The 14,050-nt window shown below is 37.7% G+C and overlaps 1 protein-coding gene and 1 long non-coding RNA gene across 12 annotated transcripts in view; one reads left to right on the forward strand and one right to left on the reverse strand.

Annotated features, from left to right (window-relative positions):
- The window catches only part of SPAG17 (sperm associated antigen 17), a 112,093-nt gene that overhangs the window by 41,252 nt on the left and 56,791 nt on the right, over positions 1-14,050 (forward strand). For all 11 annotated transcript variants that reach the window (XR_015732750.1, XR_015732751.1, XR_015732752.1 and 8 more), the window contains 8 exons: positions 2,036-2,190; positions 4,265-4,455; positions 5,477-5,562; positions 5,912-6,175; positions 7,491-7,602; positions 8,564-8,704; positions 10,776-10,889; positions 12,131-12,354. Coding sequence is in view for 6 of the 11 variants with exons in the window: in XM_034411031.3 (XP_034266922.1) it covers positions 2,036-2,190; positions 4,265-4,455; positions 5,477-5,562; positions 5,912-6,175; positions 7,491-7,602; positions 8,564-8,704; positions 10,776-10,889; positions 12,131-12,354 (1,287 nt within the window). In the remaining 5 variants the exon portion in view is untranslated. The remainder of the gene's footprint in view (positions 1-2,035; positions 2,191-4,264; positions 4,456-5,476; positions 5,563-5,911; positions 6,176-7,490; positions 7,603-8,563; positions 8,705-10,775; positions 10,890-12,130; positions 12,355-14,050) is intronic.
- LOC117661847 (uncharacterized) lies at positions 86-4,824 on the reverse strand. The gene is made up of 3 exons (XR_004590142.2): positions 4,735-4,824; positions 3,293-3,351; positions 86-159 (listed from the first exon to the last, which is right to left on the reverse strand). It is a non-coding gene; the product is annotated as an uncharacterized LOC117661847 (long non-coding RNA).

A 14,050-nucleotide genomic window follows, 5' to 3' on the forward strand; every position in this document is an offset into this window, starting at 1 on the left:
TTCAAGGTTTTGCTCTTAACATACTAATAGGTCATCTTTCCCATTACATACCAATTCATTACTAAAATAATCCATCCATATATGGCCATCTGTGTTATGTTGAAAATTGCAGATAACCATGTTGTGCTTACTCTCAGTTGGGCCTTCTCAATGGTGATCCTGAAATTATATGTCAAATTGCCCTTACAGTCAGTGAAAAAGTACACCCCAATGAATTTTTTTACTTTTTCAACATATTTCAACATACAGATACTTAATCTTCATTTTAATAATATTGATAGATAAAGGAGATATAATATACACAACACGCACCATTTGCATTATATTGTGTAATTTAAGTAAACATAAATGCAAATTTCACATGTGGAAAAGCTGTAAATTTATGAAATATATAAAGTTAGAATCAGGTGTACCAGAGGAGATGCACATGATTAGAACATGTTAGAAAGGATCTGAGAGATACTCATCCCATCCTACTGAAACTTCAGACATTTAGTCTTTCTTTGTTGTTGAAGTGTGTAATATCACCATGCCTAAACTGGAAGAGCTCTGAGAGGCTTTCAAAAAGATAGGGAAAGTTAGTCTGGGAAGGGATTTGAAAAGATCACCAAAAAATTGGACATCAATCATTCCTCTATCTAGAAGATTATCTGTAAGTGGAGAAGATTTCAAGCAACTCTAACTTACCAGGTCAGGTTGTCCCAGCAAGTTCAACCCCAGGGCAAAGATAATGAAAAAAGTATCTAGGAATCCCAGAGTTTGATCACATAATCTACAGGTAGCTCTCTCCACTATTGATATAAAAGTATATGAGTCTATCATTAGAAAGAAGCTGCCCCAGGTAGATCTATGTGAGAGGTATTCCAGGCTAAAATCTTTGCTGCCCAGAAAGAACTAACGGCAATACTAAAGTCTATCCATGAACACCTAGGCAAAAACCAGGACTTATGGAACAATGTGCTTTGGACAGACAAGGCAAATATATTTTGCTGTAGTACTAGAAGATAAGTTTGACAAAACCCAAACATTTGACCAGAAGAGCCTGATACCAACCATAAAGCATGGTGGTGGAAATGTTGTGATCTGGGCCTACTTTGCTGAATCAGGGCCTGGACAGCTTGCCATCATGACATCCTCTATGAATTGTTCATTGTACCAGAAGTCCTTGAACGTAATATGAAATCATCTGTCAGAAGTTTGATGTTCAACTGAAAGTGGACCTTGCAGTATGACAATGACTTAAACATTCCAATAAAAAAATAGCTAAAAAAAAAGAATTTTGCATTTTGGAATGGCTAACTCAATGCCTGGTTCTAAATCCCTATGAGATGCTGTGGGGCTGTGCATGCGAGAAATCTCATAAACATTGTACATCTGAAAAAATTTTGCATGGGAAAAATATTTCTTTCAGTCAGTATCAGAGAATGGTAGGCAATTATAAGAAATGCCTCCTTGAGGTTGTTTCTACCAAAGTAAACAACAACCGATCAATAAGAGAACCAATCAGCTGCTCAGAATTTAAATATAACTCCAAACGGACAACTAATCGAACGACCAACTGACAAGCTTGGAGAGCAAACTGCTGCCAAAATCTAAAACCCAAGCTACAAGTATTTTCTATTGTTTCAAATTTACATCACATTTATCTTTATACTGTTTGAATAAAGATAAAATATTGATATATTCACATAAAAGAAGAAAAAGCTTTACATGGGATGTACTTACTTTTCACATGACTGTATCTCTACTCAAGGCTTTTTTATTTTAAATATTATACACCTTGCTTTAGTGTTTTTTTTCCTTTTCCTAACTTTTTCAAATTGAATGTTATTTCTATATTGTTCTCTATTTTATACAATCATTTACATTTTGAATATACATGGTAAAACACTTCACAATTTCTATTATTGGTGTCCATCAGTTGTCTATAAATCATTTGGCACAAATAAATGTACCCATTGTCTTTTTTCCCATCACCTTTACAGACAGTCTCTTAATGACAATGGAGTTGTATTAATTCTTCTCTTGTTAACAGGTCCTTCACAATGCAACTCAGAATTATAGGTGCATTGATTCCTATTATCATACTCAAGACAACTCTTTGCTGATAGTGCTTCATAATCCCATAAACCAACACCGTCAGTTCCAGGAGTTCTGGAACATTTCACTGCATTCTGATGTTGGGTTCAGGTAAAATGGATTTCAAATACTATCCTATCACATCAAGGGTGAAATGCTCCCCGTTCGGACCAGATTGCCCGATCTGGTAGTGATGGCGGTGGGTGGTTCGGAGAACCGGTAGCAAAAATCCCTGCCTCCCCCCATGCCCAGCTGAGCCATGCAATCATCAGAGGCTTTTTTTTTTACTTTTAAAAGCATTTTTTCTACAACCTCTTCGGCCAAAAAAAGGCTTTTAAAAGTAAAAAAAAAAGCCTCTGATGATCGCGCGGCTCAGCTGGGACATCAGAGGCTTTTAAAAGCATTTTTTCTACAACCTCTTTTCGGCCGAAGAGGTTGTAGGAAAAAAAATGCCTTTAAAAGCCTTTGACAATCCCAGCTGAGTTGCCTGATCGTCAGAGGCTTTTAAAAGCATTTTTTCTGCAACCTCTTTGGCCGAAGAGGTTGTAGAAAAAAATGCCTTTAAAAGCCTCTGACAATCCCAGCTGAGTTGCCTGATCATCAGAGGCTTTTAAAAGCATTTTTTTTCTGCAATCTCTTTGGCCGAAGAGGTTGTAGGAAAAAAATGCCTTTAATAGCCTCTGACGATCCCAGCTGAGTTGCCTGATGGCCAGAGGCTTTTAAAAGCATTTTTTTCTGCAACCTCTTAAGGTTGTACAAAAAATGCTTTTAAAAGTAAAAAAAAAAAAGTTGGCCACGCCCACCCAGTCACATTATTCCCCACCAAGCCACGCCCACAGAACCGGTAGTAACAAATTTTACATTTCACTACTGTATCATATGGAAAGGGAGAAGGAGTGAATTATGACAACGAATAATAATTCAGTGATGATGAATGATTGGTGCTACTTTACCATCATTACTGGTAAATTATTTGTACAATTTAATAGTTAGCAAAAGTAAACTGCTTTTATGTAACAATAATCATTTCCCAATAGGTAACATCCAATGAGATTCAACTATCATATTTTTAAATTTCAAAAAAGGGGAAAATAGGTAACAATATATTTTTAACAATTTCACGTTTGTGCTAGACATTCCAAACTACTCAAAATTTCCGCTATCGGTTCTCCAGAACCTGTCAGAACCTGCTGGATTTCACCTCTGGACTTACCATATGAAATTTGATGGGGGACTGGAAAATAGTAATATGTGCACAAAAAGACAGAACCTCTGCAAAAAAATTAAAATAACACATCTGAAATTATCAAAAGCTTTTTTAATTAGGAATTATCTTAAAGTTTATAATTACAATAGTAAAATGAGATAGCAATAGCAATAGCACTTAGATTTATATATCACTTCACAGAGCTTTACAGTCCTCTCTAAGCGGTTTACAGAGTCAGCATATTGTGCCCAACAATCTGGGTCCTCACTTTACCAACCTTGGAAAGATGGAAGTCTGAGTCAACCTTGAGCCTAGTGAGATTTAAACTGCCAAATTGCAGTCAACCGGCAGTCAGCAGAAGTAGCCTGCAGTACTGCATTCTAACTACTGTGCCACCATGGATGGCGGTAATGCATCCATTCTTGCTCTCCTTGACCTCTTGGTTTTAGGTACCATTGACCAGAAGGTATCCTTTTGGGCTGGCTGTAGGGTTTGGGGCTGAGTGGTGCAGAATTAGTCTGGTTCAGCACATTTCTCCAAGGCCGGTCTCAATCAGTGTCAAAAAGAGGTAAGAGGTCCAGCCTCTGGCTACCACTTGGGTTACTGCAACAAGTTCTATATGGGGCTGCCCTTGTAGATTATTTGGAAGCTATAGCTGGTGCAGAATGCAGCAGTGTACACAGTTTGTGGGGGCCTAGGCTGGCATATATAACACTGCTGTTGTGAAAAGCTGCATTGGTTATCATTTTGCTTCCAGATCCAATTCAAGGTGTTGATTATTATCTTTAAAGCCATAAATGGCATGGGTCCACAGTATCTGAGGAATTGCCTCATCTGATTGGGACTAGACTACCCCCTTGTGCCAGCAGAAAAGGCCTGCTATGGACCTGGTCTGCTAATGAATTCGGTAAATCAGGGTCAAGGAGAAGAGCCTTTTCTAGTCAGTGTTCTGATTGATAGCAGTAATACATTTTCCAGGAATTATCTGGAATTGGTGGCTGCATCCATTGATGAATGGATAGTGACAGAAGAAGCCAAATACCAGGAAGAAAAGATGGCTAAGGAACTAGAGGCACTTAGATTGGCTAAAGAGGCAATGGAGAAACCTCTTGCTGAGGTCAAGTCTCCACCTTCTGGCAAAAAAGGGGCTGTTGCAAAGAAAGCGAAAAGTAAGTATTTTTATGATATTGTCATGCGCAAAGAATCAGGATCATATGTTAAGTTGCAATTAAGGAGATTTATTACTCAAACAATAAAGAATCTAGTCAACTAATGTTCAGTGCTCAAAATTGGTGCTAGATAAGTGTCAACAGAATTCAAGAGGAGTTGGATATAGATGTGGGAATGCAATAATTTTAGGCTGATGACTCATTTAGCTTCGTTCCCACCCACCTCTACCTGTTCTTCTCCTACATATCTAATCTAGTGGTGCCTATGATATAACTAACCTGTTATATTTCAGTTTGGAACCAGGCACCCCACTCAGCACTTTTCATCGGAATGTCCCAAATGGGTTGCAGTGTAATGGAGCAAAGCTCCAAACAGCTTCGTTGTTCTGTGGAAGCAAAACTATTTTTTTATTATTATTATTCTGGGCATAGGAAACAAAAGATACTCAGTATGAGCTGCTGCTCCTTTGTATTTTTACACCAAGGCCATGGGAGTAAGGAGCATAGCAGTCTGTGTTGATGAGTTATTGTCCAATTAATTTTGCAGAAATATTGGAAAAAGAAATATTTTTTAAAAAATGGAACATACATTCTACTATCCTGGTATTTCTTGGTTGTGTACCATCCAAGTACTAAACAGGTTTGGTCTACTTAGCTTTTGGAGATCAGCGAAGGTCAGCCAGATACTGCTTTCTAACTCAGCTATGCTTTTTCCTACCTGAAAACTACCTTGCAGTTTTCAGGCATGAAAAGAGATGGATCTGTTTAATTCTCCCAATTATTATGAGAGAGTAGCTTTTCTAAAGTCAACTTTAGGCCAGATGGAAAAGTAGATATTTCTCTTTCCATCAGTGGAAAGTGCTTTTGGGAGGAGATTTAATTGAAAATGTCTTCCTATAGAGTCAGATTTTTGTTTACTTAAAATATTTAACACTTGGGATTATTTTACTCACATACCATTTATGTAATATTCTCATATTATATGATATAGTTATAATCTATGCTTTCTCAAATTTCAAAGGTTCTTCCAAAAGTAAAGTAGAAGTTTCATCTGAACCTGTAGTTGAGAAGGAAAAAAATATATTTGTCAGAGATGAATCTCTCAAGGTAACTACTGATTCCTACTGAATACCATGTATTCCTCTATTTATGTAGCTGAAATATAAGAATATATATGAAATTAGCAGTTAGGATCATAATAATATTACTTTGATGCAGTATTAAATAATGTATGTTATAGTAGCATCTAAAATCATTTGGTAGTTGAAATGTAGTGTAAGCAAATAATCATATTGCTTGCTACAATTGCCTAAAATAGCAATTTTTCTAAAGAGAAAAATAAAGAACATGTTCAATAATGAATAAGATTGTTGGGGCAAAACCCAAATTGCTTGGTTGTGTTAAAATCCACATTTCATGTTAGGTCTGACTCTGAACTTTCCTTTTTCTACTGTAGGCCTGGAAGGAAGAGCAAGACAGGCTGTTGGAGGAAGAACGCTTAAAAGAATTAAAAAAAGCAGAGAAGAAGGAAAAATCTGATGGGAAAAAGAAAGGCCAGGGTAAAGAGCCACCCATTCCTGAAGAAGGAAAACCATCTAAGAAAAAGGGTTCTAAGGATAAAGCAGAATCATCCAAATCAATAGAGGTTGAAGATCAGGCCAAGTTGCAGAAACAGAGTAAACAAACTATGCCTCCTTTGCCTGCAGAGAAAGACTATGAGGTGAATCAGTTAATGATTGCATAAATTGCTGGAAATAATTATTGGAAAATAATACTAGAAAAAATAGTTATTGGGTATTGCAAGGTTCAAATAATAGGTGGATCTTTCAAGAAGTCTTCAGTGATAATGTTTTGTCTGAAGCCTGGATTTTCTTACACAGTCAATGTGCCCCAGCAATATTCTGGTGTGGCCTTCTTTGTTATCCCTATAAATTCTCATAGTAGAATCTATGCTCTGTCTTTAGTTAATTGCCAGCAATATTTAGGAATTTCAGATGTCAGAAAAGTAGCAAACTGTGGCATTTTATTACTTATTCTGTATTATTTTGGTTATTTAATTGTTGGTTTGGCCCTTATAGTGGTGGGTTCCTCCCTGTTCGGCCCGGTTCTGCCATAACAGGAGGTTTTTAGATAGGTCTTAAGGAATGTAGAGTTCCACTTTTAATGTGAATACCAACACCTGAAATAATGCCTGGTAAATAATCAGCAATTGTTGCAAGGTGTTTTTTTTTTACCATAGACCAGTGATGGCAAACCTATGGCACGTGTGTCGAAAGTGGCACACAGAGCCATCTCTCCGGGCATGCCAGCCGTTGCCCGTTGCTCTTCTGGGTTCCACCACCGGTTTCCGATGCATGCATACACGCTGGCCAGCTGATCTTCATGCGTGCAGAAGATCCAAAAACCTGAAGACCAGGTGACCATCACACGTATGTGCACCGGGGAGCTGCTCTTCGGTTTCTGGTGCTCCCCTGCACGTCCGCACACTCCCATTTCGGTTCTTGGTGCCAAAAAGATTCGCCAACACTGCCCTAGACAGATGATTCCTCCACTTAGCATCATTTAGAAGCCTTGCAGAACATACAGTATCTCAGTAGCCAAGAAAGTAGTAAAAGCTTTGTTGCCAAAACCTATACAAGAAGTATAAGGCAAGGGCCTTCCCAAGGAAGGCCCTTGCCTTAGGACCTTCTTCTTCTTCTTCTGGAAGCAAGACCGACTTCATAAGTCAACAAATCCTTTCAGTCTGAAAAGCTTCATTTGTATTTTTCTGTTTTGCTTTAGGACCACAAGGTTCACCCATACCTGGCCTAAACCGATGTGAAACTATCAGATCTGCAAAAAGAACAGAAATCAATTAGGCAACCATTCCAAATTTTAATTTTATTTTCATTTTTAATTCTCAGGATTTGGGCCTCCAAAGCTTAATTCAGTAAAATAAACCATATTTCCTGATTTGGTTTGTTAGAGATTCCCAGTTTTCCCCATTACTTCTATTTAATTTGATTATATATTGTTCTATAACTGTTCTCTTCTAGTTTCTTGGATATAATATGGGTGAGAATCCCATTCAGGTTTCAGGGACTATCCAGTATCTTTTCCCTACTGATGGAGGGCAAATCCAGGCAGAAAATATAATGTTTGAAAAAGGTATTTTTTTTTCATATTGTGAAGGTTCCCTATTAGACATTGAAATGCATGTTTATATGCTTGTCACACAGTATAAACATTATCCTGAAACTTTAGTCAGAAATTAAATTAATTGGAGAATAAGACTGTCTATGACTAATACTATAGCCACGCAGGCTAGATACTATTTTCACATTGTAGGCAAAACACTTCTCAAAAGTAATTGTTGCAGAACATGCTGGAAGATGAAATTCCACCTACATACTGCTTTTTGGCTTCTCATAAGTCAGTTGGTTATGAGAATAAAATAGTGAGGACTGAGGGTGGGGTACTGGAGTAACATAGGGTCTTAAGGCCAGCTATGTTCAATAGGTCTTGCTTTAACATAAAATGAACAATTGTAATGTGACAAAGTGGCATGTTACTGTATTTAACTGAGTCCATCTCAGCTGTATTAATTAATTAATTAAGCACATAAAATGTATTAGAAGAAATTAAATGCAAAAAAGCATACATTTAAGGAAGTTCACCAACAGATAACCCAATAGATGTGGCATCTTGATATGAATATTTTGAATTCTAATATTTAAAATTATTAAATTCTAAAGTGCTATTTAAAAATTATTTCACATCACTAATCAAAATTAATATGCCAGACAGAGGATGTTAATTATTGATATAAGAATTCTAAGGGGATATTTATGTATCTACAAATAAATTTAATTAAAATATAATTTTAAGAAAATTCTGTTTTCACTCTGTTTTTGAAAATTATACTTATATACTTTATGTATCTTACTTTAAAGATTATACTAGATAAGTTAATAACTAGGAAGCTATGTCTAACTTCAGAAGATAGATTCTTAGATCTTCAACAAATTTTCTAGCAATCTGTATAATGTAATTGTTATATCGATTATTTAACATTAGAATCATGACTACCCATTCTGATATTAGTTATTAATTTGTTTTTGTTTTCTAGGGTCAACCTTAGTTAAAGTGAAGGTGATAAAAGATAATCACAGTTTCTTCATTCATATAATAGATCCCCAGATAAGCGTAATAGAATGTAAAAGTGAAGAAGAAAGTCTGGGTTCCCCAGAAGAACATGAGATAAAGCCAGGTAATTGAGTGAATACTAACTATTTAAAATTTTCATTTGGGTAATTATAAATGACCAAATCATGGTTTCATTATTCATAAAAATGCTTCAGAAATGCATGCTTCTCTTTTTGTGTGCAACCATTCCTTTGATTAGCAAAATCCATAATTCATTGCAGTTTCTTTGATTCACTTATCAAGCAAGCATGACTTTTAAATGTTATGTTCAGAGAAGCAAATTTTTATTTGATTTTAGTTTTTTTTATCCTGCCTTTCTTATTTTTATAAATAACTCAAAACAGCAAACATATCTGATACTTCTTCCTATTTTCCCCTCAACAACAGCCCTGTGAAGTGAGTTTGGTTGAGAGAGAGATTAATCTTGTGGATGCCTTTGGAAGCAGCCAATTTAGATGGAAGATGCAATCTTTCAAGATATGGGACTGTCTCCAACTTTAATTTCCTTACTGTTTTCATTGGAGACCAAATTATTCTTAGATTTAGCTGTCCTTAATGTTGCTTATTTCCAGAATTAATTTTATTGGGGGGAGGGGTGTATAATAAATGGTTTTAATTATTTTTGAACTAGCTGCTATATGCTTTATTAAAAGGCATCATTATTTTTAGGCCACACTTACATAGACTTGAATTCTGGATCTGAATCAGGGCAGCCAAGTTCATGTGAATGCTGATGCATGAGAAGGGAGGCAAGGCAGAGAAACCCTCAAATGTTTGGGGAAACACTGAGGCCCTGCTAAGGCTTTGCCAAGTAACCAATTAACTTCAGCTTTGCTTGAGTGGAGACTAAAGGAATCCAGGTGTTTTGGACTCTGCCTGGAAGCAGAGGTGGGTTGTTGCCAGTTTGGACCAGTTCGGGCAAATTGGTAGTTCCGACCACCGGCTGGGCCCGCCCATCCACCCCGCCACTATCCCGTCTGATATATCTCACTCTCTGGCTCACTCGCTCTGCCCACACAGCCCAACTTATTGCCACGCCTTGCCCGCTCTACTCACCACGGCTGCCAAGAAGGTGTGCTGGAAGCCACACACATGAAATCTCTGTGTGTTTGAAGCTACACGCTCACATATTCGGTTCTGCACTAGGCGAACCGGTTGTTAAATTATGTGAAGCCCATCTCTGCCTGGAAACATTATCTTATTGCAGTAATTTTTCTGTGACAGATTTTTACCTTGATGCTCTAAACTATGTCCTATCATCCAGAATCTCGAATCATTCTATACTAGTACTGTACGGAAATTTGTGTAGTTATAATACTTTGTATCCAAATAAGTGGCTCCTACAAAACAAGGCTGCTTCTGAAATGGTTTCTCTTCAAAAATGAGTCAATCCCAAATCACATTCTTAGTGTTCTCTTCATTTAGAACCTCAGTATTGTTAATAAAGCTTCAGAATTCTAACAGTTCTAACAGTTGAGAGAAGCTTTTTTTACCTACCATATTTTTTGCACTATAAGATGCTCTGGACCATAAGACACACCTAGCTTTTGGGGAGGAAAACAAGAAAAAAAATCTGCCTCTGCCTCCCAGCATCCATCGGTATTCATCTGGCTAGCATCAGCAAACAGCAAACAGCCTGGTCAGCTTCAGCACGTCATTGCAGCCTGATTTACCACAAGCAGCTGATTGGCAGTTGGATCAGCCTCCTGGAATACTGTTGATCAGCTGTTAAAGGCTGTGGGGATTGCTGCTGCCTATCATCGTCTCCATGCGCTGCCATTCCAGGCGGTGAACAGCGGTGATAGGCGGTGATAAGAGGTGGCAGTGGCGGTGATCCTGCCACCTGGAACAGGCCGAAAACGGGGCATGCGGAGGCCAAAAATATCTGAAGGGTGGGGGCCAGCGGGTGGGTGAGGCTTCATCAGCATTCGCTCTATAAGATGCACAGACATTTCCACCCACTTTTGGGGGGGAAGTATGTCTAATAGACCAAAAAATATGGTAATTTAATATTTTTTTTGTGAACTATCAGTGAGTGAACCAAAAGTCAGTGTCCAGTTCATCAAGAAATAATAGCTACATTTGTAATACTTGTTAAATATTTAGACATAAATATTCATTTTCCTTTATTTTAGAAAAACCAATTAATCAAGGAAAACCTCTGAGCAAATTTGGATCATTTTCTGCAACCTTAGAAAATGAAATCCATCTTTCCTTTAGTTGTTATGGGGCTTCAGGAAAAGCAGAAGGTAAAACATGAGAAAAGGAAAATATTTATATATTCTTTGTCACACTTGTTCTATACTATGCTATGTTGAAAGACAATTTTTACAGTAGGCATTACCTCATAATGGATTTTTAGCTTCTTCTCAAAAGTGTTATTTAGAATCCACACAGTTCCTGGGAATTTCTTAAAATTCTGTTCTGTATTTGTTCTCATGAATAAATTTGTAGCAAAGCAAAAACGAGAGTCAAAAGACATATTCAAATACAAGTTGTTTATGTATTTCTATCCTGTTTTTTTGTGAGAAATGTTTGGTGGCTGATCTCAGATGTCTGCTAAAGAGAAACAGAATCCTTTCTCTATTTGATTGAGCAAGATTTTCCAAATTCTCATGAGTCCTGTTCTTTTGCAGCCCAGCCTAACCTACACAGATAGCTTGTAAAAATAAAGAGTAATCCAGATAGATCTAAATTACTGTTCATTCCTGAGTTAGTTCCACTGAAACTCTGCTCTTGGCGTCAAACCCTTTAGACCAGAGGTCCCAAACCCCGTGGCCTGCTAGGAACCAGGCTGCACAGCTGGAGGTGAGCAGTAGGTGAGTGAGTGAAGCTTCATCTGTATTTGCAGCTGCTCCCCATCACCACCTCTGCTTCCATCTCAGATCATCAGGCATAAGATTCTCATAGGAGGGTGAATCCTACTGTAAACTGCAAATGTGAGGGATTTAGATTGCATGCCCCCTCCCCCCTATCCAGTTCAAGAAAAATGTCTTCCGTGAAACCACTTCCTGGTGCCAAAATCTTTGGGGACCACTGCTTTAGACAACCCAAAACAAAAGCCAATCCTGGTTTCTGTCCAGGGTTAAACAGATGCATCCAGATTATAACTGATAAGATAAACATAGACCACAGAATCACTATAAGGCTTTAGCTAATGTCGTTTGCCTTTCAACTGATTAAAAACATTTTTCTAACATGTTTGCCAAGGTACAAACGTTGTTACCAATTTATAATTTTAACATGAAAGGTGAACAAATTCAAATACTTGCCTAGGGAGCTATTACATATAGTAATTTCATTCCATTTTATTTAAATGTAAATGAAATGAAATCAAGTGTAGATTTTGTCTTGGCTCATCTATTGCTATTTTGGAATACAGCTCCTGGCATATCACTCAAAGGACATTTCTTGATCTAGAAGTAGCTGCACATTTTTGATGTATGTAATGTTTATTCTGTTTCATCAAAATAACCCATTTCCCTTACAGAGGAAACGGATCCTTATTTGGCAACTATTCTGGCTATCCCATCAGTAAACTTGCCCACTTCGACTTTTCTTTCCTCGGCTTTTTCTGCCGCTGCAGTTCCTGCTACAGGAAAGGCAAAGCCAGGTAAAGAAAAATCAGCCAAATCCTTACCATCTGCCAAAATGAGTTCCCGTACGACAATGAATGTATCACCTGAAGACTCTCCAGTGCAAGAAGAGAAAAAGGTATGAATATACTTCATAGAATACAATCATAGGACTGGAAAGGGGCTTGGAGTCTTCTAGTCCAACCCCCTGCCCAAAGCAGGTGTAGGTAGAAAATAGAACAGAATAACAGGCTTGGAAGGCACGTCTAGTCCAACCCCCTGCTGAAGCAGGTGACCCTACATCATTTCAGACAAATGGTTGTCCAGGCTCCAGTGATGGAGCACTCACAAGGTCTGAAGGCAAGCTATTCCATTGGTTGATTGCTCTCACTGTTAGAAAATTTCTCCTTAGTTTTAAATTGCTTCTCTCCTTGGTTAGTTTCCATCCATTGTTTCTTGTCTTGCCTTTTGGTGGTTTGGAAAATAGTTTGACCCTCCTCTTCTTTGTGGCAGCCCCTCAAATATTGAAACACTGCTATCAAGTCTCCCCTAGTCCTTCTTTTCACTAGACTAAACAGCCCAATTCCTGCAATCGTTTGTCTTATGTTTCCAGTGCCCTAATCATCTTTGTCACCCTTCTTTGCACTTTTTCCATAATCTCAACATCTTTTTTATATTGTGGTGGACCCGAACTGGATGCAGTCTTCCAAGTGTGGTCTTACCAAGGCTTTGTAAATCAGTACTAGAACATCATGTCATCTTGATTCTATTTCTCTGTTTATGTAGCCTAGGATTGCATTGGCCTTTTTGCTGCTGCTGCACACAGTTGAGTCATATTTAAGTGATTGTCCAATAGAACTCCAAGATGCCTCTCAGTTACTGGCATTAAGCCAAATTTCATCTAGTCTGTAGCTATACAGTTGGTTTTTCTTGCCTAAGTGTGTAACCTTATTTTTATCTATGTTGAATTTCATTTTGTTAGATAGGGCCCAGTGTTAAGTCTGTCAAGATCTTTTTGGATTTTGAGTTTGACTTCTGGGGTGTTGCTTATTCCTGCCAACTTAATGCCATCTGAAAATTTGATGGGTTCCCCTTCTATTCCCTCATCTAGGGAATATCTTCATTTATGAAGATATTGAAGAGTCCTGGGCCTAAAATGGAATACCCCATTACTTACTTCTCTCCATGTAGATATAGTTCCTCAACAGGATTACATGTTGAGTACGATTCATCAATAGTTACAAACGTATCTGGTGATGATGCTCTCTATCTCACATTTTTCTAGCTTGCCGAGAAGTAGGTTGTGTTCTACTTTAGCACATGCTTTACTGAAATCTAAATATACTATATTGACAGCATTTCGCTGATCCACTAATTTAGTCACTTTGTCAAAGAATGAAATAAGATTTGTTTGGCATGATTGGTTTTTGATGAAACCATGTTGTCTTCTGGTTATAGCTTTGTTTGCTTCTAGGTGTTTGCAGATTTGTTGCTTGATTATCTTTTCCAAGATCTTCCCAGGTATTGATGTCAGGCTGATTGGTCTGTAATTTCCTGGATCTGTTTCTCCCCCCCCCCTTTTTTTTTTTTTTTTTGAAGATGGGAACTACATCAACTCTTTTCCAGTCCTCAGGTAGTGTTCCAGGGTTCCAAGAACTTTGAAAGATATGTCCCAAAGGTACTTTTTTCAGGAGGCAACCGGACTTTTCTGCTTTTTCTTTGAAGATATTTTGCTTTCCATCCAAGAAGCTTCTTCAGCTGTGACAGAATAGTGGGGAATGGAAGGATTTATATTTCTTACAGAGAGCTGATCATTTGCATCCTTTTAGAACAGG

This window comes from Pantherophis guttatus, chromosome 2, assembly GCF_059756535.1.
Source record: "Pantherophis guttatus breed Tessera chromosome 2, ASM5975653v1, whole genome shotgun sequence".
Classification (NCBI taxonomy): domain Eukaryota; kingdom Metazoa; phylum Chordata; class Lepidosauria; order Squamata; family Colubridae; genus Pantherophis; species Pantherophis guttatus.